General features: G+C 41.5%; 1 protein-coding gene across 2 annotated transcripts in view; it reads left to right on the forward strand.

The window, feature by feature from the left end:
• The window catches only part of ltbp1 (latent transforming growth factor beta binding protein 1), a 141,758-nt gene that overhangs the window by 58,225 nt on the left and 57,158 nt on the right, over positions 1-26,375 (forward strand). For both annotated transcript variants that reach the window (XM_074675580.1, XM_074675581.1), the window contains exons 5-8: positions 2,732-2,899; positions 13,884-14,108; positions 15,620-15,924; positions 18,252-18,354. In XM_074675580.1, the coding sequence (XP_074531681.1) occupies positions 2,732-2,899; positions 13,884-14,108; positions 15,620-15,924; positions 18,252-18,354 (801 nt within the window). The remainder of the gene's footprint in view (positions 1-2,731; positions 2,900-13,883; positions 14,109-15,619; positions 15,925-18,251; positions 18,355-26,375) is intronic.

The following is a 26,375-nucleotide window of genomic DNA, read 5'->3' on the forward strand; positions in this document are numbered from 1 at the left end:
GGTTATGCCATGATCCAAGCCAAAACAAAAGATAGAGGAGGACTAAAATGCTAACTATGAAAATAAATTTTTGGACCCAAAACCTCTGAAACACTCATTAAAATCCCTGGATAACTCTCTGGACACAAAGAAACAAGCTAAGACACACAAAATAAATTCACCATGAGAAAGAACAAAGACTGATCAAAACACAAGGGATACACAGAGAACACATTACAAGTTTTTATTGTCTGAAAGTGAAAAAGTATCTGGCATTGACACAGTCTGTTTTATTTGAAAGTCAACCAGCTGTTTAAATTTTGTTTCTGTGCCTGACTTCATGTCACACTCATTGACTGTAAAAAAAAAATGGGTGTCATCTTGCTCGACTCAAAGTGAGGTCTCCACAAAAACTGCTCCACCTGATGGCTGGCTGCAGTATAGGTCAAAAAATCTGTCTCTCCAGTCATTCCAGATGAGCTGTGGTCAAACTTTAAAAAACTGAAACACTTGGTAGAAATGTTTCTCGCGTCCGATTGTTGTGGTGATTTGAAGATATCATTTGGCTGCCTTGTCCTCTTTTTTCTGAAAAGTTTCGTTTTCATTTGTTATACGAGGTTAGAAACAAAGCTTTACGTCACGTTTAATGATGATTGACAGCTGCCGTTCTTGTGTATTTTTTTTGGGGGGGGGGATATGTCAGGAGGTAGAGTCAAGAAGTGATTAGACTCGAAAGAAAAAAAAAATATTTTTGTCACTCGGCTCCACTCAGATTCTCCCAGAATCCCTCACAGTCTCTACTGCACAGACTCTGGCAGCACAACTGCTACCAATGGCTTCGCCTGTGACGGGGGTATTTGGATTCAAAACTGTACATGGGGAAGCCACGCTGTCCACTCTATATACAGTCTATGGTCACACTCAATCAGTCCCACTCAAACTGATGCATTGCAGCTCAGGCACCTGGCAGAAATATAAGTCTAGGTTATCGGATCAGACTCCTCTCGGGGCTTTGGCCTGCAGGATCTGAGACACAGTGGGAAGCAAAAGAGTGGAGCCAGTTTGTGACAACAAATTGATTACAGCAGAAATCTCTCCAGCTTTGGTGTCTTTGACTGGATTGCAGGACATGATGTTGTTCCTCTTCTCTCTGGCAGAGATGTTTTGGGTCCAGTGACTCCTCAGGCTGATCTCACATCTGTGCCCAGCTGACTGTCAGTGTTTCCCCATTCTGAGAGCTGACACTGACCTTTTTATCACAGTGTCAATGTGGATTTCTTTGGATTGGCTTGTTATGATGTGACCAGGTTGTCCCTGGTCTATTGCTGTTGTTTACTGTATTAATACTGACTATCAAATATTTGAAAGTACTCCGTGAAATATCAAAAGAGCAGAAAGACACTGCAGATACTGGTGAACCTTTTCTTTGCAGAGCTCAAAGAGTGAGCTATCAGGACACTCAGCACTTCATAGTTCACCTTACATCTCTCATTCCTTCTTATTTCTTCTCGGTAATAATCCTCCCACTGAGGGGAATTGAGCATAACATGTTTAGACTCTAAATCTTGGACTTCCATATATGGTCCCCAGAGCACATCTGCAGCCACCTTTCCACTGGCACGCTGTGGTAACCACTACATCATATTAGGTCCCTCTTTAATAGTAGATTTTTTACACCTATTAGTGAATGTTTAGGTAGCCCGGGGCCGTGTTATCCAGCGGTTTTTCCTGCCTCTCAGGTTTAGAAAACATTCCTCTGGCTGCTTGGCTTCACTCCACGTGTCTGCACTCTCTAGTGCGAACAGCTGACAGCCCCAGACAAAGCACCGCGTGCTGGAGACAGGGGTTTGGACCTGACACAGGGATGCCAAGAGCCTCTCCTTAAAAAAAAAAAAGGGACGTAAAGGCTGAAGTGTTAAGGTGAATGAGCTGGAGGAGATATATTTCAAGCATGGATTTAAAGTGTGAGGCACTTTGAGGAAGGATGCTTTATGACCGTGAAAGTTTTTTCTCCTGACTCACCTCCTGTCAGTCTGAACCGAGGGCTGGGTCTTTACGAGGGTGGAGACGGGAGACGGAAGATAAGCCTCGTCTTACAGCACTTTTGAAGGCTACAGCGACTTCTTCCTGATCCCAGTGTAAACTCGTAGCAGAGGATTTTTAATCTTGTTTTCTTTATTTGAGGCGCTAAAGGTTCTGAGCATAGTTTGCTAAACCTCAGTAGTAAAATATGAGAAGGAAGAAAGAATGAAAAGGAAACCAGAGAGCAAGAAAAGCAGGCACAGGAGCTGAAGGTGGCATGCCTGCTGTTTGTCTGTTTTGGAATAAAGCTTGGTGTGCTCAGATGCCAATATCCACCTCTCAGAGACTTATAATGAGGAACTGGAAGACGTCCCAGAGTTTTGTTTGCTGACTTCTCCCTCTCTCCAGATTTTTTTTCTTTTATTCCTGCTCACGTTTCCGAGGCGCCACAGGATTTAGGAGCAGTGGAAGAGTAGGAGGAACAGATAGAGAGGGATAGTTGGAAGTGTTTAAGTGCAGGGAGGAGGCACATCAAACGTTTTTTTTTTTTTTTTCAAATTGAAAATTACACATCAGACTTGTGTTTTGACTGGAGCCGCACCAGTTGATTGTGACGGAGCTCTAGCTTGAAAGCATTTTAACTTTTTATGCTCCCCAATGGATCAAAGAGTAACCAAAACCCGTCTGCTCTCCCTCTCCCTCCTGCTTTCTGCCGCGTTGTCGGCGACAGTTGGCAACCACACAGGAAGGATCAAGGTGGTCTTCACGCCAACCATCTGCAAATATACCTGCATAGGAGGCAGATGTCACAACAACTGCGAGCAGGGAAACACCACCACCATCATCAGTGAGAACGGCCACGCCACAGACACCCTGACAGCACCAAACTTCAGAGTAGGTAAGTCAACCTGAGGGTTTGTTTTTTTCCTCTCACACTTTTCTGTGGGTGAAACTTCTACCTGTGGCCCTAAAGCTGTTTTTTAATCCTGTTGAAGATTAGACGGTTGGAGATCAATGAAAACTAGGCCAGGTGTGTTTCTGACTGCTTGACTTTAGTCCCTCTTTGTGATCTGTTAACATGCCCCATGTATTTATTGTCTTAAGTCAAATATTAACAAAAAAATTGACTACTATCATAGAAAAATTGATTTTTCTGCTACTCTTCCATCACATAAATGTGATCGTGTTTATGTGTTTTTCTAGGTAAAGATGTTTTATCAGACTTATTAAGAGCCACATTCATCTGACCAGTCCAGAAAAACATCTTATTTCTTTGTATTTAAAAAAAAATGAAGCCTCGCCTGCTTGTAAAGGGTAAAAAATAATCTTCCCATTGGGAATGAAAAATGTATATTACTGGGTTTAAGATGTTAATTTGATTTCAAGAAACTTGACAAGCAAATTTTTTGTACCCCATTGGCAGATTTTTTTCTCTATTTGTAAGTAATTGAGTAGTTCATTTTTTTTGTCAGGAGAATATGGACCATAATGATTCAGAAGTTTTTGGAAGAAAAAAAGACATTAACACTTGCTTAGATTTTTGACGCTAATGTTTTTGATCTGTGAAGTTGGGTCAGCTAACAGTTCATTTGAGGCATACCTGCCAGCATTACAGTTTGACAAAGCGCAAGGCCCCACACTGCTGCATTAACATGCATTTTGACCTCCATGTTTTATTCTGTAATTTGGGAACGTTTGAAGCTGTCCATTTGACCACTTCATACCAGGTACTGTTGGCCGTAACCAATCTCTTTTTGATTCTCGTCAAACTTGTCCCAAAGCTTTCCTAGAAAACACACACAGAGATGTTGGATGCTGAACTGCTGATTGCAGGTGATGCATTCACTGAGCATTCATTCATTTTCTGAACCGTTTATCCTGGTCAGGGTCAGGGGTGGCTATAGCCTATCCCAGCTGTCATTGGGCGAGAGGTGGGGTACACCCTGGACTGGTTGCCAGTCAATCACAGGGCTGACACAGAGACAGACAACAATTCACTCACATACTCACACCTAAGGACAATTTAGAGTGATCAATTAACCTGATGAGCATGTTTTTGGACATTCCTGTTATCCAGTTAGTTTCAGTGTCAACGAGAAAATTAAGGAGAAAATTGAGAAAAATTATAAATGGGAGTTCAGTGGGAGAGAGGGTTAAAAACTGGGAGACTCCTGCAGAGGTTATGAGTGAGTTTAAATGTTACTAAAAGTTTCCGTTAGCCCCACCCCTTCCAGAGGAAATGTGTCAGTGACCCACTGTCCTGGAGCCCATTTGTTTCTGCACTACTGTCAGATATGACATATGTATCCTGACCGTCGTCCCCTGTGGCTTATACATTTGGTGGTGACACGAAATGCACTGAAAATGCTGAACTGTCCCTTTAAGACATTGAGGTTTGGATATTTGAGAGTTTTTGGTTTGTGTCAATTCAATGAAGGTGAAGTGAACCAAAAGCATTCATAGTGATGCGCTAGTACTTCCCCTGTCTGTAGGATAGATCTTACTGTAAACTGTTTTTTGGTGAGGAATCAAACATCATGGAAAATGAAATTGTGGCAAGTTTATTTGAATGCAGTTTTTCATCACATATTCTGTTTTAACATAAACTTACAAACCCAGGGTTTGTAGATAAGAAGTTGTGTAATGATCAAACAGGTTATATAAAACATACCAAAGTGTAAAAGTCTTTAAAATGAGATTATAGGATAAGATTTGAACCATAGCGTATCATGAAACAGCTCCTGTGTAATGGAGCACACGCTGTGGGTGTGCTTTAATGCGTTGCGCAGACCAGGCTGTGTCTGAACCTGCCTCAGTCCTTACCAGGAACACATGAGTGTCTCCAGCTCCGACACATGCAGAAACATGGGGCGAGTGGAACGAGGTGAATTCCTATCTGACTCAGCTGAACCAATTACGAGGACTGGAGTGAGACAAGCTCAGACAGAATGAAACACCACTCTGGTGACCACGAGGGATGTTTCCTCTGCCCTGTGGGAGTGGATTTGTTGAGATGGTTGGGTCCAATGTGCTCTGACATGACGTGTTCACCCAAAGATCAATGACAAACATCGCTCTGAATATGTGGAAAAAATGAAAGTGCAAAAAGTTGTTCTCCAGATGATTTAGCCTCATCTACACCTTCTCAGGTATGGTTTACCATCACAGAGATTTAGGGATGCACAGATCTGATTTACTGATATCTGGACTTTAGTGTCTGCCAGTTTTTAATCATTAAATTAATTATTAGTATTAATCTAAAGTTATGTGAGGATGGACTGGGAATTATATTTTGATTTTTTCAGACTTTTCTAACCTTGTTAACCAAAATGAAATTAATATGTATTTAAACTGATTGTATTGTTATTTATGGGATTATAAATTTGTGTTGAGTAAATCTCCAACACTAACAGGACTTACAGTTTAACTTTAAATCTTAGCAGTGGATTTTCAATGAATTAAACTTCAACATATTCAAAGTTGACGTCTAAGCTTTTTGTGAAACAATAAGTAAAACCTCCAAACAGTTGAGATTCTCTAGTTCTCTTCCTTCATGATAAATTTAGCGCTGCTTAGCAAAAAAGCACTGACCTACCAGTGTTGATGAACATTAAAGAGCAAAGAACTGAGTTGAAAAGATTCACTCTTTGTCCAAGATATCCTATCTAGCTTTTTGAGTCTGTATCGAAACCGATGTCAGGATTGGATTGGTGCATCCTTAAACACAACAGACTTTGTCAGTGAAGGAATCTGCCCTATCTTTGTGTTGTTGTAGTGTTATCGTGTTGTTGAATGAGATAATGACCCTTTGACTGAGTGATGCAGGCTGAAGCTGTATGTTAGCGTCTCGCGTCTTCTGATTCAGAAAAGTCCTTAAGAACAGTTGTTTTGAAGTCTCACTCCTGACAGCAGGTGCTCTCTTAGTTCATGGTTTCACAGTTTACACACCTGCACCACCAGGTAACTCTGGATCTATCTCCTTCAGTTCACTGAGTCTCATTGTTCCTCTGTAAACTCCTCTAGTGTCCCTAAGTTTACAGCATGTCACTGTTTGTGCCAGAACCACTCAGTTTTTCCTTTGGATGAACTGTGTCTTTCAAAGCCTGCAGACTTAAACTCAACAATTTGTTTTTTAAAGGTCCCATATCCTGCTCCTTTTCTGCAGTTTAATATGGATCATTGATGTCTTCATGAAATGGTAGTAACATGTTTTGGTCCAAAAAGCCAATAAATCAAGCACAGCAGCATTGTTTCCAGGCTCTCATAGCCGCTCTGTTCAGAACGGTCTGATTTAGTGGGCGTGGCCTTCATATGTAAATGAGAGACCGCTGATACCGCCCCGCTCTTCTGCATCACTGAGAGTGGCACCACGAGCCCCCAGTGCACAATGTTTAGAAAACAGCAAAGCTCGTTTACTGTAACATTATAGACTAAAACAACAGGCTAACTGCAGCTAAAGTTAGCATCCTGAAGCTAACACAGAGACAGGGGGGACACTGAGGAAAAGCTTTTACATCTGCTCCACAGCACACAGCATTTAAAATACTCACATTTCCAGGGTCCTGGTTTGTTGGAGGATGGTTGGTAATGCGCCTGGATTCAGGGCCAGTCTATTCGCTAACCCTCTGTTGTACTGTCCAAAGTTGGAAAAGCAGTCGGCCGTGAAGTGACTAGCACACACATGCACAGTTTTACTGAGTGTAGCTGGCACATTTCCTTGATAAATGAACTCTAGCCACTTAGTCTTGTCTTCTTCCGAGATGGGAAGCTCGTGCATGGAACTATGTGGCTGTTTACAGCCAAAAACAGAGCAGTGATGGCTCTTCAAATTTGGCATTCTCCTCCCCGCTGCTGGAGAAATTTCTCTCCAGTAGTGGGGAGGAGAGGCGGTGGGGAGGGGGTTCGGGGTATCTGCTCCGCTGGACCAGTCAGGTCAGAGTTGCTCCTGATTGGTCAAAAAAGGGAATCCCTGACGTCGGCAAATCCCCAAATTCCAAACAGCTCGTTTTAGGTCAGGATTTTACATTCACAAGCACTACTAAGTACAGGTCATTAAATATCACATTTTGTGGGCTGGGAGGAAAACCAAAGACCCACAAATTTCACTTAAAAGAAGTGATTTTTGCACAATATGGGACCTTCAAGGTTTCTTTGAGACTGAGACTGACCGATAAACAGCAGCACTCCTGCAGACTGAGCATGCTCACTACAGCTCTTAGCAAAGTCAAATATTTACCATCAGCACATTCAGAGTGCTGATTGTCTTTTTATCATTAATTTATTTATTAAAACTGTATTGGTTCCATTGAGATCAAAAACCTTTTATAAAGGGAGCCCTGACCAAGACAGGCAGCAGCAGAAACACAAAGTTACAGACAGGAAATACAAAGATAAACTTTTATAGATTGGATTACACTAAGAACTATTCAGTTTCCTCTAAAGCTTGTTCTGAAAAAAATTAAAGAATTAAAACGAATGGTTATTTATATTTCTGGCCATAAGATGAACTTATTTTATAACTACTATTATGAAACAATACTTAATGCATTCATGGAAGTGTTGGTGTTTTTGAGGTGAAGTCTACTCTTTACATCACTGAATGTCTGCAGAAAGTCCACTTGAGGCTTCTTTTGGACCAGTTGAAATTTGGCTTTGGACAGCACCCAGGGCTGGCAGACTTCCTGGGAATTTTCTCTCATTAAGCCTCGTCCCTTCATCTTGAGCTACATATATGCACAGGGATGTAAGCTGTTGGAAAAGTGCCAAAGTGGTTACTAAATGAGTCGGTGCTGAAAGGTATAGTCCTTGGGAAAGTCTCATGCATGCTTTTTTTTGGCACATTCAAACACCAGACGGAATTAGATGACAGCTTAAGCACACAGAGGGCTCCAAATCTTCAGACAATTTCAAATTGGATTGAAAAAAAAAACCTGTGCATGTGTGCATCTAATAAAAACTAAAGGTGACATGCAAGAGTTTATGTTGCTACAGTGTACTTTGGTTTTCTGACTATCCAGGGGTCTTTACAAATCCACACAACTTCTTTTTTTCTGGGGGAATTTTATCTAGTTTAAAGTAGGGTGTGCAGGAGTTTCCGTTTCTTGTTAGCAAACACAACATTCATTCTGGGCTCCTCCTCGGATCAGTGCCAGCGGCAGCACACCCAGAGCCTCAGACTGTGACTACATGAACACGCTCACTGGCTCAGCAACCACCTGTAGCATCGTGTTTTTATGTGGGAGAGACTCAGAGCCGTGCACCTAACTTGGCATGTTAGCACAAGCTAATCATGGGTATTTGACACATATCTCTCTTTGTCCTGAGCTGCTTTCCAAGGGGCCAAAAGTGAGTGTGAATCAAGCCAAGCTTATTCCTTGTTTAGGATAAAGCTTTATCGGTTTGGCTTTTTGTTTCACTCTGGTTGTGTGCTTTTCTTCCTATGCCCACTATGGTAGCTCTTCTGAATAGCTTACACTCGCTTTCATCAGCATGCAAAGTCACTTGTGCACGGGGCACTTTGTGATTGGCTGGTGTAACCACGTTTACTCTTTACCCAGATACAAACCCAATATAACTAAAACATAAACACGCAGGCAGAGGAGGGGGTCAAGGCAGACACAGACACTGACAACATGTATAGAGGCCTGTAGGAGAGGATTCAGCAAAGTTTCAAAGTTGACATTATATATTTTTAGGAAAATCCTACAGACTCTACCTTTAATTTTTCCTGTATTATTTTGTATATTTTGTGTCAGGATTGGTTTTACTCACTGCATTTGTGAAGTGCAGCATACAAAGGTGTTAGAGCCTGTTCAGCAGCTGACGGATCTTTAGCTCCTGCTCTGTATTCTGACCTCTGGGTGATGTTGCTAATCTACCTTGCAGCTGGATCTAATGATGGAGGGAATTGCAGCCTCATCTGCCTGTCCACACTTGTTCTGTTTCTCCCCTGCCCTTCACCCTTCTTCCTCTTTTTCGTCCTCTTCCTCCATCCATCTCATCCGTATGGAAGTATTCAGACCTGTGCCAGGGAGCTGAGTGTCTGTTGTAGATTTTCAGTCCAGACAGAGCTCAAAAAGCCCAGAGAGAATAAATCACACTTGTCTTGTTTATCAAACTTACCTGATGAGTGCGGCGGTGAAGGAGGAGTGCTGATTCATGATGCAATGGAAGAAAAAGGTCAGATCTCCAAAAGCTCAACTGGTGATGATGTTTGTGCCAGTTAACAGAGACATCAGATCCAGCAGACCTGACTCTGTGAGGTGTTATCTGGGTGTTTGGCAGATTCCTCTAAACTGAGGAAACGTTTAAAGTTAACAGCTGTAAAAAGTATTTATAACCGATGTGAAATAATTATCACATCACAGTGAAATAAACAATGCTTTCAGTCAAATGTGCTCTGGTTGTACACAAGAGAGAGGCCTCCAGGCTTTCAGCGGCTAATCAGCAGAAAAATGCTCCCTGGGACAGCAGCCCAGTTCTTCATCCATCTGTCAGATCGTCTGTGGGGCTGAGCAGCTGTACCCCTGTTGTTCCCCCTGAATCTGCTTCACTCTCCCTTTAAGACAGCACCTCACCAGAGGTTATCACTTTATGACACTTAAGCTGCTGTACACTGAAGACATGTTCCCTGACATGTTTCCAAATTGTCTGTCACAGTCTGGTGGACTCAGTCTCTCAGGAACACCTGGAGGGAACTTTTGACAAACTCCTTCATTTGGAGTCACAGAAAAGCTGATTGGATTTGGACAACAGTGAAAAGTCCAGCCTGGCAGAAGTTCTACCCAGAACAATTTTCTTCTAGGACACCCCCCCCCCCCCAAACCCCTTTCCTGTAAGAACTGTTTACAGAGAACCATTTTTTTGGAAGAAATGGTTCTTCAAGGGCTGTTGAAACAGGTATGAGAAGATCCTCACCCTCAAATATTCAAATATTTCAAATAGTATTTTTAATGTAGATGCACCTGGAAAATCCTTGTCAATTCATCTTACTTGTTCTGGGACGGTCTCCGGTGTCTTTGTCCTAACCCTAAGTTCAAACCGCTCAAACAAAATCAGTAAACATGATGAGGTTCAAATCCAGCCTGCGGCCTCTTTCCTGCATGTCACCAATTTAAGGCATTAACACCCACCCCCCCAGGAGGGAAAAAAAATGTTGTTGCTGATGTTGTGGTAACTTTTGTAACCTTGGAAGAGGAGGGAACTCCATGGATGAGTCCCTTAGAATGTTACTGGTGACACAAACTGTCAGCGGCCTGCTTGGCATGGACCATGTATCTGATGGTGTTTTGTTAAAAAAATTAGATATGATAATGCAATGTTGGCCAGTTTTGAAATGATTAAACTGAGTTTTGTTATATATTTTTTGGTACAGCCATGTGCAGCACAGACAGCCAGTCCGAGCCATGTGCAGCACAGACAGCCTGCCTGTGCCTCCCAGGCAACATCTTCAAGTACAGAAAGGGCTCATATCTACAACATTCTCTCCTCTCTCATGGTTAAAAAGATGGATAGTTTACAGACGATTCTTGGCATAACCCTGGTGGGTTTTAGGTGGAACCATCTGGAAGGGGTTCTCCTATGAGAATTAGCCTTTTATGGTTCTATTCAGCACCTTTACCTCTCAGAGTACAGAGCTACTTTTGGTTCCTGGGCCAGCTGTGTAAAGAACACAGGGTTTGATGCCCTGTACCTGTAAAGTTTGTTTTTTATCTTCTTCCCCGATCAGGTAAATGATCACACCCCTGATGCTGTGAGAATTGAAGTAAATGGTAACTGTGAATTACAAATGAATATTTAGTTGATGGCAGATTAAAAACTCAGGATAAGTCTTGACACTACTCATTGGCATGTCCCTGTTAGCCAGCTGCAGCCCCTGGAGACCTGATTTAAGTGCTGTTTTTCCAGCTTCTCTAACATATTTTCTCCTAGGTGAGCACAGCAGCTCCCAGAGTGCTGAGAGCTTTCTGGCCCTCCTCTCCTGCTTCCTTTATTAAAGACGCCTTTCACTGCCAGCTCTTTTCTTTCCAGCTGCGTCCAGACAATATTGTAACCATCTACTGTTAGATTAAAACAAATATATTCTGGTATGGGAGGTGAGCTGAGTGTGAGAGTGAAGGCAGGAGGGCTTGGAGGAGAGAAGCAGGAGAAGTCTTTAAGAGTTGTCTCATAGTTTCTGCTGAAATGGGACGATTCCTGCATCGAAAGCAAAGCAACACTTTATCCTGTGTAGGAACACAGTTTTTCCAGTCTCTAATACAAATATTTATATAAATAAATAAATAAAAAGATGGCTTTCAAAACCATGAACCACATTTGGGAAACACATCTCTGCTCTTTAAGCTTATCCTGTGATCTGCTTAATAGAATAATGAAAGCAAAAAGAGAAGAGAGACACTTCTTGGTTTTAAAGTTGCTTCTTATTACTAAGACTCTTTGATGTCCATACTTATCATGAATTTAACAGATCAATTTTGACAGAAAGCAAGCACGCAAGCTGCAAGAACTTTAGAAATGAGCACTTAAAAAGAAGTGTGATTGTAGGTTTGTGTTGTGTTTGGCCCTCTCTGTTGACAAAGCAACACCCCTTATTTCTGAGCAGATCTTTTCTGTTTTGTGGGGTTTGTTTTTTGTCTTTAAACAACATCCCATGATGCTGTATTTAAATGGTTAAAGCAGGAGTTTTCTGCCTTTTCCAGTCTTCTACATCTCTACATCTAAAGTAATCTCTGTTTTTCTTTCACTGGTGTTTCAGAAAACTCTTACTTCAGCCTCTGTCTGTAACACTTTGTTTTAGCTACCGTCTCTTTAAGGCTCTCCACTCCACAAACCCCCTTCTCTCTGATTGGCCAGACTGATCAGGTTGTTTGGGGATGGAGACATGGCAGACTTTGGTGTTTGAGATCAGCACCTCCATCAAGTCATGAACCAGTTTGGAGATCCTTGGAAAATGAAATCTTTTTTTACCTCCACCAAGGAGGTTATGTTTTTGGAAGAGTTTATCGGTTTGTCTGTGAACAAAATAACTCAAAAAGTAACAAACAGATATTGATTAAAATTTCAGGAATTTTTTTAAATGGGATAAGGAAGAAGTGATTAAATTTGGAGGTGACCTGGATCACCGTCTGGATCCAGGAGCTTTTAAAAGGATTCTTTATCATCGTGAGATAGGGTTGTTTTCACCATATGTGTACATAACTCCATGATAAATGGTCGGATTGCTTTGCAAAAAAATACAAGACAAGGTCACAATAATTTCTGACAGATGTAAAAGTACGATCCAGATCCTGGCAATATTCTGGATACAAAGATCTAGAATTTGAAATATGTACTGGGTCATCATAATTTTCAACACTGTCAGGTAACAAATTATCGTACAAACCTGCAACTAACACCAAATTGTAGCAGACAGTCTGCTGAAAGGGAGTATAACATTAAAGTAGGACTAAAGTGTTGGTGACAATCACAATATGCTTGGTGGAGGTCTGCGCTCTCTGAGTGCTTTTCTAGTTTCAGAAAGTCCCATGAAGATCTATTGCTATTTTTAGAATAGAGTGTTTTGTTCAGTTCACAGACAGAATCAGGGATTTCTACAACATAAGAATATGTAGAGGTTTGAAAACCTGCACATTTAGTCAGAACATCCAGTGATGTCACTTTGTATACATATTACAGACTGCTGATATTCACAGCAGTCTGCCCAAAATGGGTTATGTTTGATTTCCAGCTGAACAGAGAACTGACCTGTCAGGCTGTTGTGTTTTTATTATTCTGTGGTAGTAAATGTTGACTGTGAGGGATGAAGATGATCAGCAGAATGTTTCAGTATTCACGGTTCAAATCATGTAAGGTTACTGCTCTGGGATCAGTTTTTACATCACGTCTCTGTTCACAGTTTCATGTTGGTGCTCATCAGACTTTATTAGGCCTGAGACTTCTTGGAAAGAGAAGATAAACAGAGAGTAGAAAAAGGTTCCTGGGAGAAATGTCAAACAGAGCTTCAAAGTGTGTCTTCTGTTTTGTCTGTGTCTGGGATCCTGTTTTTTTCAAACAGGAAATTGATTTTAACTTACACTAGATGAGTCTGTAGATGTCATAATCTGGTGTTGTGAATGTTTCCTCCATCCATACGACTTAAAGAAAATAATGTACAGTGCGTATATAACCGGCTCCTTGCTGCCAGGTGTTTCTGTCTCTTGGCGACAGAACAGTGAATTCACTGTATCCCTCTGCTCACTCCGGACTCTTACGTAACACACGGCTGCTGGTGCCTGGTTTATCCCCTCTGGATGAAAGAGCGCTGCAGCCTGCTCTGTGATGATGACGCTCACACCTGTTGGGCTGTGGTGTGTTCATGATCCGTGGGAAAATACTTGATGAGACATACTGTTAGAGAGGATCTCAAGCTCAAGTAGAATCATCAAATCTTCACATTTGGGTTTTACACCTTCGACCAATTACTGGAAAGTGTTCACATTGATTTGTGGCACACAGTGAATTCTCACACCAACACTTCTATTTGAGTTTCTTTCACCTGTTTTCACAGCTACCCAAACACAGCGGCTAACAACCCAGCTCCCCTGCTGGTTCTGAGCCCGAGCTGGATCTTTCCGGGGTCATACACTTATTATTGACAGGTTTACCCAGCTTCAAAGAAACCCAGCTCCTCCTTTAACCTGTGTCTCACTTTGTTCTCCCTGGATGTTTATGAGTCCTGAAGCTCACCTTCCACATGCAGCCCCCATCTGCACATGACACACTCAACCATAATGGCCCACAGATGTGTTCAAAGTCACACAAACATGAATCTGACCACAGGTCTTTCTGTGTGAGCATTAGTGCGCTGATGTGATGAATTTCTTGTGCTTTCCTGCTCTTTTCAGTGGTGTGTCACCTGCCGTGTATAAATGGAGGTAAATGCAGCGCCAGGGACAAGTGTCAGTGCCCTCCCAGCTTTACTGGAAAGTTCTGCCAAATGCCCGTCCAGAACGGACACCAGCAGCACCAGCAGCACCAGCAGCACCAACAGACGTCAGGGGGCTACAGCCAGACTCAGGTCCACTCCACACACACCCTGCCTCTGACCTACAGCAACGGCCAGAATCAAGGTGAGCCAGAGACACAAGTGGTACAAGTAACAAGGGCTATGTGGGACCTCAACTGAAGTGTTTAAAATCTTAACGTCTTAAAGTCTCTGTGGGGACTTTCTAAGTGATCTTAAAATAGTCTCATTTAAAGGACTGTGAGGAGTTTGAAAGTGATCTTGAAAAAAGACCGGATTGATTTAGCTAGCTCTGATCTAGGTCTCTATGACAACACCACGCCGGCTGATGAAGTTCAGTAGCGAGAAGAGATAAAACACAGAGATCTGTGTTTTTTCTGCTGAAAACAATTTCTGTGATTAATTTTGTAGTGATGGTGGACACTGGAGCCAAACTGTCAGAACAGAAAAAGGACAGAAGAGAAGAAGAAAGCCAAACGGGAGAGTGATACAGCCTGAGCTAAAGGCTAACACAGGGGTTAAACTGTTTGTGCTAATGTTGATTCCAACCCACAGTCAGCAGTTATTCTGCAGTGGTCTGTTCAAACTTGAGAGTCTATCAATAAAATAAAGAGTGGGGTTACGTTAGCTCTGCTTGGTAGATGACTGGCAGGACATAACCAGGATTCACTAACGTTACACATTACAGACATGTCTTAGAGCACTGGGCTGTCAGCTAACTAAATATAAACGGCTACTAAACAACTTACGAACTGACAGTGTTTACTTGTTGTCAAATTAGTCTATAGACATGTCTGAGCACCAGGCTGCCGATAGTGCTACATATAGCCAGCAGCTACGTCTGCTTGATGTCACATTCCAAATCGTGGCCCTACTTAACTGTACTGAAAAATACCTTACCTTGGCGCGATGTATCCAGTAAAAAGTTGTCTTGAACAAAGAAAATTTGTTTTGATCTGATCTCCATCTAATTCCCAAACAAACACACACCTCACTTAAAGTAATTTACGACAGTGCAGAGACTCCAGGACAGAAGGTGGTGAGGGAGTGCAATCAAAACAGATAATCCTCACGGCATCATTAAATAAATTGACCTGTTTCTTAAGCCACAATTTGAAATGTGAGTATCCATGGCAAAATCAGTTGTTTGATCTCTTCTTCGCTGCCTGACCACCAGGTATATTTCAGGACTGGTGGCAAGGCACATATTGGAATCAGTGTTTTGCTCTTTCTGTCTCTAGACAAACATGGCCGTTTGTTATGTCTGCCTCCATAAGCGAGGCGCAGGATTATATAAATATAAAAAGCTGTTTTATAACTCTATATAAAGAAAACAAAAGTTTTATGGAGATAATTGTAAACACTATTTTAAGATACTTCATACATAAACATATTTCATTGCCAGTGTTTCTGGTCAGTGAAATGCTGCCAACTTCTACACACTGCACCTTTAATTCACACAGCATACACAGAAGGGTTGTTACATGTATATATAGCTAGCCCTTGATAAACAAGTTCACCATCTTAATAACTGGTTGTTCAGCTTCCATAACCTTTGATCATTTACTTTGATCTTTTATTATTACACGGTGTAATAACTGTATCACGTACCTCCAGTTTTCAGCCCCAGCTTCGTCAACATCCACATCAAACACCCCCCAGAGGCGTCTGTCCAGGTCCACCAGGTGTCTCAGCTGGACAACTACCACAACAACGGACACCAGGTGAAAGGCTCCCAGTCAGGCTCCTCCTCATCCTCCACCAGCTACACTTACCACCACTCTGAGAGCAGCCAGAAAGTCCAGCACCACGGATACAACATCAATTACCCCAGTCAGCACGGCTACCAGGTCCCCCATTACCAGCCCGTCACCTCCAAGAACACACTGGGTCGCTGCTTCCAGGAGACCGCAGGGAGTCAGGTACTGGTCTTGAGAAAAGGAGTGCATGAAATTCTTTCTGAGGAGATTATCTCACCTGAAACTCTTCAGCTCCACAGTCAGTATCCCTGCGTGGACAGGTGTGGAGGCTGTGACCTGGAGTGGTTCATGAAAAGATGAATGCTTTCATCAGAGAAGGCTCAGAGGGGAGACAACACAGGGAGTAATTTCCTGTATGTGCTGCCTGGGCTGTGCTGCAGATCTGACCTTGAAGGAGATTAGCTGATATTCAGGGTTCTCATCAGTCAAAAGAGAAACATGAAAATGAGAAATTGCATTTTTTAAAACAAGAAAATCTGCAGAAATGGTCACAGTTCTTCAGCACAACCGTCCTGCAGGCCAGGGGACAAATGTGTTGTCTCTCTGCAGCAGTGGCGATTGCTCTAAGACTGCAAGGGAAGCTCAGCTTCCCCTTAATGTCCCCAAAAAAGTGATGATATGTTCTGCTGTGTGTACATTACATTGACAAAGTATGCGCTAGAATTCCTTCATCTTTTGTTCAGAATCAGCTCCTATCACAGGTAACTGGCTCCACCTCCTTCTCATTCATCCCGGCAGCGTCTCAGCGCTTTATCACAGTCGGACACTGAGTGTCTTTTGATTTCAGTGGGGAAGCTTAGAGTGGGTTGTTCCACTGTGGAAACTGGACGGTCATTGGATAAATGCTGGGCTTTGTCCCGCCCATCGGACGCTCAGCGTCTCTGGGGGTCTATGAGGCAGTGGGCTGGCCTGGACGCTGGGCTTCTGCGTGATGATTGGATGATCTGTCTGAGGCCGAATCCTTTTTTGATTGACAGTGAAATGAGCCAGTTAGCGATCTTGAAGTATAACCCTCCACCAGAGCATCTTCTGAGTTGTTCTGGACTGATCTGGAGGCTTTATCGATCCCCAGCGAGTTTAACTTTCTTAGAAACGATGAGCGTTAAGAGAACACTGGTAAAATCCCTGGAAAAAACACCTGGTTGGTATGACAGGGTCACAGATCATTTTCTTGAAAAGGAATGGAGGGTAGAATTTACGTTTCAATAAATAAACAAATTTATGATGTAGGCTGGAAAAAATTAGCTTCCCCTCCTTAACTGACCAGCAGCTGCCACTGATCTGCAGGGTGTCCCCGCATCCTTGAAAAGTCTTAAATTCTTGTATCTAAAATTTAGTCCTAAAAATGTCTTAAATTTATTAAAAATGTAAAATAAATAGGTTTCTCAAGGGTCTTAAATTTTTCGGGGCAGGACTAGGTAATGTTACCGACATCTACCTGTTTTTTGTCCTATGTAGGCTACAGTCGAAACTGTATTTATGAACTTTATGAACTTAATTGTGGTAGCGAACATCAGTGTCCTCTGCCTGTTATGTCCAGTATTTTACTTTGGGCTCTGGTGTGCAATTTATTAGCCTACCTACGAAAGAAGTAGCAGGGAATAACAATCCGTAACATGACGGAGTGTTTCAGTTATACCACGTGCGGACAAAGGAGACAGTCGATGAGCCTCTCTGTTAGATACTCTCTGTTAATACGCGCTTAGACAACAGGTGATACAACACATTATCCACACAGAGCACCGTGTGACATGAAACAGCTTTACCGTGGATCATTTGCCAACATAATCCTTACATGGTATATTAGCTTAACAAGCTAGCGCTAGTTTACTACGAGCTTGACTGTTAACGACTGAGTGGGTCAGAGTTACAAAACATGGTACTGCACAATTTATGCCCAGATGTTGTGTGTGCTGAACTGAGCTGCTTCAAACGTCTCTTTCATCCAGATCCAGAGAAAGTTAGTGACAACACGTGAAACCATGAAGGAAATCTTATGTAATTTGGCAAAATGTGAAAGAAAAGAAAATAAGATTGGACCTGCTTTGACAAAAGGATTTATAGAGAATTGTGGAAATAACAACCACAACCCCCACAGGTGTAGACCAGTGAATCACGTCTAACCATGAAGACAAGAAAAAACAGTAAACTGACAAATTCACAACAAAGCAGCCAGCCTTGGTTTCAACAGCACCACCTCTCTTACGCTAAGGTTTTGAAGGATAATGTATCCTGGAGATGAGAGATATAACACAAGGCAAAAGATTTATTGTCTCATGGTAAAAGTTCACAATGTGGAGTTTAGCTGGAGGCCATTAAATATGAGTCACTCCATCACCAGGTCACCTTTTGCGCCACAGTTAGTCTTCAAGATACGGGACTGTCCATGAGGGAAGGTTGGAGAGCAAACAGAGTGTTTTTATCTGCATGTGTGACCATCTTTAATTCATCGTCTTCCTCCTGTGTGTCTTCATAAATCTGTGTTCCAGTGTGGGAAGGCCCTGCCAGGTCTCATTAAGCAGGAGCAGTGCTGTGGAACCATTGGGACGTCCTGGGGCTTTCACAAATGTCAGAAGTGTCCGAAGAAACCATGTGAGTCTATACTTTCTTATAAATAATATTAGAGAAAGCAGGCAGAGAGTTTCTGCTCAGGCTTTACTGGCACATTTTCAGAGGTAGGGATGTTTGTAAGTGACTCATTGCCAGGTGACTGAGTGGGGACTAGCTTAAAGGTAAATAAAACAACAGCGTCCTGTGACCCTGGAAGGGGACAGCGGTAAAGATGATGGATGGATGGATGGATGGATGGATGGATGGATGGATGGATGGATGGATGGATGGATGGATGGATGGAGTGTACTAATACAAGTGCTAGTCATATCACATTGACTTATCTATCGCACATTTCCGTTCTGAGCTACTATAGCTAAGCTAGCACCCCTTACGTAGAATTTATTACACCTTTGTTTCACATACAGCTTCATGGTTATTTGAATATGTTTTTACTCACATATAATGGCTAAAATACGCCAGATGCATCTCCGCTCCGTCACGGCACTGAATCAGATAGGTTTCCATTCAAGTCAATCTGTCAACCTACACTGGATCTGCCTCTAATGGTCTGGCTGTGTGGCTGGTCAGTCATGTTGCAGATAGTACACATCCATCCTATTTTTGCCAGATGCGTAGGAAAGATTTCACGGGGCAGGAAGTCATGCAGGGAAACTACCTAAAGAACAGTGACTTTCAAAATAAAACTAACTGTGTCAAAACCAGGCCATATTTAGCTTGACTACTAAGAGATACTGAGCGGAGCCAGACCAGGAGTTGACAGGTCTGAGGTTTTACGCTTCAGAAGATTTCCTTCTTCTTTTTTACGCCACTAAAGTTTAAAGCTTCTGTTTGTGTATTATAATCTGCACACAACTATAGGAGGTCTTTTTGTATGTACTACTCATACCTGACGTTATTTTGATGGAGAGAAGAAAGGTTAGAAGTGTGTTACTTGGCAACACATATTGCTAAACAAATGTTAGTGTGAACATCAGGATCGATGTACTTTGTGTACAAGTCATTCGTAGCTGAGCCCTCCATAAAAGATTTAACCCACTGACCTTACGCTCATCATCTAGAGCAGTGGTCCCCAACCCTTGGGCCGCAGACCGGTACCGGTCTATGAGTCATTTGGTACAAAAGTCAAAAAAAGATTGGGGACCGCTGATCTAGAGCACTCGGCCTTTGGGTGTTTCTTGCACACACTGTAGAGCATACAGCAGTACCTTGACTTGAGGACTTTAGTTTATTCTGTGACAGAGCTTGAAACTCAAATTACTTGTATATCAAATCAATTTTCCCAATTTTGAAATGGAATAAAATGCACTTAATCTGTTAATCCAGTACAAACCAGGCCCCCAAAAACACTGCAATTGTTTGTTTTAGAATAAGTAAACAAAGAATATTGTTTAAAAACTAGGGCTGGGCAACGATTAAAACTTTTAATTGTAATTAATCGCATGATTTCCCTGATAAATCATAATTAATTGCATTGAAAATTCAATATCTAATAATGAATTCAAAAGCAGTGTATAGTGCACTTTTATTAGAATGTTCTGCCATATGAACGAAAGTGCCATAACATCTGTCATGCAAACACTAAATCAGTACTTGTTATACAGTAATAGTTAAATCACATACTTAGTGCAAATCAAATTTACAGAATGTAAATACAAAATTAAATCTTATTGCCACTGTCAGGGCATTAAAGTGATACTCCGGGATGGAACAAGTTGGGTCCTATCAAGGTTTGGGGCAGAAATTACCCCTACAGCAGTGTTTTTGTGCAGCAGAAGCCCAGAGCACTCGCACCAAACACCCCCTCCCTGCTCCTCTGCTGGTTTCCTCTGCACTCAGACGGGGCCATATTTTACTTGACCAAAAACACAATTAAACAGACTCCCACCGAAAAAATCTGATATCGGTCTGCATTCACGCTTTATTTAGAGAATTTTCAGCGCGTTACTTTCACACAAAAACACCGCTAAATAAGGCTCTAGTTCTCATCGTGTCTCTTCGTCCTGGCAGACTACCTGTGTTTGTTTATAGCTGGCACACCGTGCGCACAGACTGATACACTAAGCTGCGAGCGCCTTTAAGTTCCGTGGCGTTCCCCTCTTCTCCATGCTTGTTTTGGTTACTCATCGTGTTTTTCCGCCAATTTCACTTCCGGTTCCGCCGCAGTCAGCAACAGACATTTACAAAATAAAAGCATGTGCGCAACATGCACTAATGTGCGATAAAATATTTGACGGCGTTAATAGATTGACGGGTTAATGCGAAAATAACGCGTTAACTTGCCCAGCACTATTAAAAACACAATACAATTGAATGCAAATAATTTTTGCACTTTTTACAACTCTCTCCTCACTGTTATCTGCAGCTGTTTTAAATAAAAACCTGACGTATGAGCTCTGTTTCATCCTCCTTTTCACAACGTTTCTAAAATGAGTTTGTCAAGGGTCATTTAAATAACACATGTGGACTTCTGGTTGTTTCTTTTGAATGAAGTCGGTAAGTTTTGCAAAAAAACTGCAAGAACAAATGCGAGCACAACACTGATGGTCCCACTGCGAGCTAACCACTTTAAGTGAACAAGTGAGACATGGGATGCTGGCTGGATGTTGTGGCATTTACTGTGGCATTTGCTACGCCAGCTGTGGAGTATCTGAAGCTGGGTTGAAACGTGAACTCAAAATGAAAAAAATCAGCCGAGGGATGGCTTGTCTTAAAAAAACTTGGAGGTTGGGAGACTTGTAGGCCAAGGTAACACTGTATTATAAATTTTAGTCTTTGAAGGGTAGACATGGTAGTGTAAAAACCAGGCAGGGTCTCTGAAGCTCACTTTCTGAAAATGTTTAATCCTAATATATTTTCATTGGGTTGGGGTCGGCTTATTTTCATTCTAAGTCATGAGCAGTTATTTGGGATTTGTTGGCTGCTCCTGCTCTTTTATCCGGCCGCTCTGTGGCTTTTCCCTGTTTAACGTTTCTGTATCAGCTCTCACCGCCTGTTACACCCCTCACTATAACTTTGGCAGCAGTCAGGATTAGATCTTCACACACAGTGAGCTGAATTTCTGCACAGGTAAGGTGATACGAGGTTAAAAAGCAAAGCCTCAGGGCTCAGTGGAGACTGTTCTGAGCTGCTTCGTATCACTTCACCGCTCCCCAGGAGCTTTTATTTGGACTCAATCCACAGATTGTTTCACTTGATCTGTTTCTTTTGTTTAAATTGCCCCAACAGTCCAGGCGGCAAAAAAAAAGAGTCTGTAAACACCTAATCTTGTCTATAAAAAGAATTTATGATTTTAGATAATATTGCATAACTACAAGTCAAAAGAGGCTCCTCTTACAAGCAGATCTTTTGAAACCAGTCTTTTTCAGCTTCAGCTTCAGCTAGCATCAGAGGAATAAAGGTGCTGACTGAGAGAGAATGAGAAATATAATCTGAGCCTTGTGCTGGCTAAGGTATTAAAAGACAGGTGACTTTCACCCTGAGAGTTATTTTCAGAAAGGAAAAGCACTAAATGCCACAATGGCACGCAGGGCTGACCCCTGCTCCACGATCTTTTTCGAGAGGTTGTTACCCGGCTAAACTTCATGTGTGGGTGTGGGGGAGGAGGTTTCCAGCCTGAATGTAGCTGTGCTTTTAATGTAGTCAGTACTTATTCAACTGTGCTCCCTTTTTAGAACAGGGGACCCTGACTTTGAAGCCAGAGCTGGGGGATTTAGGGCCTGTTAGGACATGTTTAATGTCAGGCTGCAGCCTGCTTCTCCTAATCCAGCTGTGGATGTTAATTCTATCCAGCTGCAGCTCTGGAGTCAAGAGCCCCTCGACTGGCTAAAACTACGTGTGTGACGATTTGTATAACAATTCTTACATTTAACTTTAAAATGAGAAAAAAAAAATCCTAGCATCTTGTTTGTTTTTTAAATTATGTCAAGGACAATCTTTCAATTTAATCTGAATCATTATAGAAGCAAAAAAGACCAAGAGGCTAAATGTATTATAAAACAACAAGGTAGGGGAAGAAGGGATGGGTACCTTTCACATTTAAAACAATAAGGTCCCGATGCCTGGTACCAAGTAATCTGTATAAGTACTAAACAGTACCAATTTTTGTCCTTTTGTGTGTTTATGTGGTAATAAGTATTAACTTTGTCAAGAATAAAATCTCAAAGTTTTTTAATTTGACATATTTTTTTCTCTGAACTTGCAATGTTGTGTTTATGTCCAGTATGGAAATCGCCCACGCTTCCACTCCCTTGGAGTCACAAGGATGTGTTTAGGTACCCAAAGATTCTTATACTGTCCCTCTGGGCCCCTATTGTAGATTAACATGATTTAGAGCTTAAAAAAAACAACAGATTTTTGTCATGCTGGTTTTTTGGAAACTCTTATTTCAGCCTCTCTTTAAAGCGCTGAGTTTTAGCTGCTGTCTCTTTAAGGTCCCCCCTGCTCCACAAACCCCTTTCTTTCTGATTGGGCGGCCCTCTGGGGGCCTGTCAGAGGTTGAGCTACCTTTGTGTTTGAGGCCCACCCACTCTGATGTGTCATGAAACCAGTCAGGAGATACAATATATGATGACCTCAACATTTCAGCACATCATGAAAAAATCTTGCAAAGATCGCGGGAAAATTTTGTGACGATCTCGTGTTAGTTCTGGAAAAGAGCATTTTGTTAGTTTACAGACAGATTTAAGAATTTTACATTTTAATATAAAGCAGTTTTACAGTCTGCACGCTTAGTTTGAAAATCCAGTGTTGTCACTTTATATCTATGTTTAAGAGATGAAGACGCAGAGCACCTCCTCTTTTAATAAACTTAAAGTGTAAGCAGTTTGGCCTAGCCTTTGTGATCTATGATATTCTGTAAGTAACTTTACATTGAAAACATTAAAGCTGGTCCAGATATGTTTTTTCACCCTTACAGGGTATGGGGTTTACATTTCACCAGTGAAATCTGATTTTGAATCACACTCACTTACATATTCCCACGTTTCATTGTGCTCTTAGGTTTAACTCATTCATAAAGTGGATAAAAAAAAAAAAAACACAAGTTAGCATCTAGCTTTGTACATTTTTAGGAAGAGCTGCACAATAAGGTGTTGTTTTTTTCTTCTACCAGGAAAATAAGCATCACTTTCAAAAAATGTTTGAACCATTCTACTAAAATGACCAATGTAACTACCAGTCCTAAGATAAATTGTCTTAAAAACTCTGAAAAACAGCAAAAAAGAGACAATTCTGATGAATACATTCAGCTTTAATCTACTTTATTGTCGGGTTCAGTCTCATTCATGATAGATTTTGTAAATTTTGCCAGGTTTATAGCAAGAAAAATAATCTCTATATTTCCAACACTTCTGATTAGCGCCTTAGAGAGAGCAGCTGAGGCTTAGCAGGATTAGAGTATTAAAAGCTTATAGCGTAATGACAGATAAGACATGATTTCAGTGAAACAAAGTTAAAGTTATGGAAACAAACAACAGCCACACAATAAACAATCATTAAATCTTTGAGGAGACTGAACTGCAGTGAAATCTGTTTAATACTAAAGTCAAACAGTGAATGTTTTGAGACATGTCCACATCTACCTGCATGAGTTCACATTGTCTCCTCTATGATACACTCTGAGTTTGTATTAGAGTGAAGTACTGCTCTTAGATGTTTGTGTTAGTCATATTTTTAGGATACTGCTTAGCTTTAGATATGATACATCAGGTTTCTTTATGCCCCAGAGTTTCTCTCATGGCTGAGCGTGGAGGGACAGCTGAGAATGAATCCTTGTGATTGAGATGCTTTTACTCTTACTTTATCTCAAAATTGTTGATTTTTTGCATTCCCTGTCACCTGTGTAAAAATTGCACACGTTAACATCAGTACCACTAAAAAAAGAGACTACAAGTGTTTCCAAAAGTGAAACTCTTAATGTTCTTAACCTTATCTGACAGTGGACTTGATGGTTTTAGAGGCTTTAAGTCAGCAAACAAACCTGTGCTTAAGATTGCTCCTCATCACAGCTTGAGATGTTTTCACTTGTTGAGATTCACTTTCACTGACCACTCAGGTGTCTGACGTTATGTTCTCGTCAGCCTGCAACAAAGCGTGGTGGACAGAGTGAGGTAAAAAGGTCAGTTTCAGATTTCTAAATAAAACCTTTCCATCATGTTAGAGCTGATTACAGTTTTATCTTTTTCTAATCACGCCTGCTCTCAGCCCTCGTGCCTCACTCAGCCTCACATATTTCAGAGGGAGTCACTGCACCGCCTGAGGGTTTTCCTCCCTCTGGGCATGAGTTTTTGTTGCTGGACTGTGAATTGTGAAATAGTCTATTATGCCCCCAAAGCTGTGGTAGCTAAATATATTGGCTTTATTGGTCAAACAAACATGGCCTTGTTGTTTTCTCCTGGTTAGCAAAATATCAATCTGCTTATTGATACAAGGTATTTGAGTACCACTTCCCCACTGGTGCCACCGTTACAGCCGGGCCCGCTCTCCCACCTGCAGCAGAGCTTTACAGAGTTTGACTTCTCAGTCTGGATTATTGTGAGCTACTGGATGTCTGAACGGCTTACAGCTCTGCAGGCTGCAGCGCCTTCTCCCATTGTTTGTAAACGTCTTTTTTTAAATCTGCTTTAATCACTCTTATTTATCATTTCATCTTCAGCCTCTTTAGCAGCCACTGTATTCACCCCTCAGCTTTCATGTCCCTCAGCTTTGTAGATGTAGGTGTGTGTGTGTGTTGGTGGGGGTTACATTAAAAATGCAATCCTTCAGTTTATTCAGCACTGGTCAAACAAAGCTGTCACCAGACATTAACCTTTAGCTCACCAGCCACTGTGGCCAGTGGTTTCTCAGAGTTACCAGCCACTCAGCATTTTCACTAGCCACAATTTTGTTTTTGGATAATTGTGTTTAATATGATTAAAGCTGACCATGGCATGCTAAAGTTGACTTAAAACTAGTTTTACAGTGTTTGTAGACGTAAATGACCCAGTGCACATCGTAGACTGTATATAGAGTGGATGGCGTGGCTCCACCATTTAACATTGTACGGTTTTGAAGCCAAAATACCCCTGTCACAGGTGCAGCCATTGTCTGTGCAGTTAAGACTGTGAGGGATTCTGGGAGAATCTGAGTGGAGCCGGGTGACAAAAATAATATATATTTTTTTCTTTCGAGAGTCTAATCACTTCTTGACTCTATCTTCCGACATATTTTTTCACAATCCCCGATAAAAATACACAAGAACAGCAGCTTTCAATCACTGTTAAACATGACATAACCTCATATAACTAATGAAAATGAAACTCTCCAGAAAAAAGAGGACTTGAATACAATGCAGCCAAATGATATCTTCAAATCACCACAACAATCAGGTGGGAGAAACATTTCTACGAGGTGAATTCATTTTTTAAAGTTTGACCACAGCCCATCTGGAATGACTGGAGAGTCAGATTCTTTGACCTATACTGCAGCCAGCCACCAGGGGGAGCAATTTTTGTGGTGACCTCACTTTGAGCTGAGCAAGATGACATCCAAGCTAAACTGAAAAAAACTAACAGACTATACCTGCTGGACTATTTATTCACAATGGAGATTTTTATTAATAAAGGAAGAACCATATTTTTTTGAGTCTTTGTAGCTCCAAAGTGTAGGTCACATCAGTCAAAAAATGCGCAAATCAGAGGAAAACAACATCTATACATTCTTGACTATAAGTCACATTTATTTCAAATGATTTGGTGTGTTTACAGTATTTCCAGAGAGAAGAATTTACATATAACTTTGATGAGTAAGTGTTTGTAAATAAGGAAGTTTGAATACCCCATATCTGTGACCATAGTTTAGTTTCACTTTCTCTTCTCCACTCCTCTAAGGCCCCTCCTCCCCTACTCTGTGAGTGTTAAACATCCACTTTTGGAAAAAAAATTATGAGAGTTTTGGCACTAGTTAGTGACTCAAATCCTGAAAACTGTTTACAATGGGGAGCGAAGAAAAACAAACGATATAAATAATGTTGAAAGGCGCTTAACATCAGGAGCTGTCAGGCT

Source organism: Halichoeres trimaculatus, unplaced genomic scaffold, assembly GCF_033239565.1.
Source record: "Halichoeres trimaculatus isolate MK-OKI-2021-1 unplaced genomic scaffold, fHalTri1.1 fHalTri1_scaffold_8, whole genome shotgun sequence".
NCBI classification, from domain to species: Eukaryota; Metazoa; Chordata; class Actinopteri; order Labriformes; family Labridae; genus Halichoeres; species Halichoeres trimaculatus.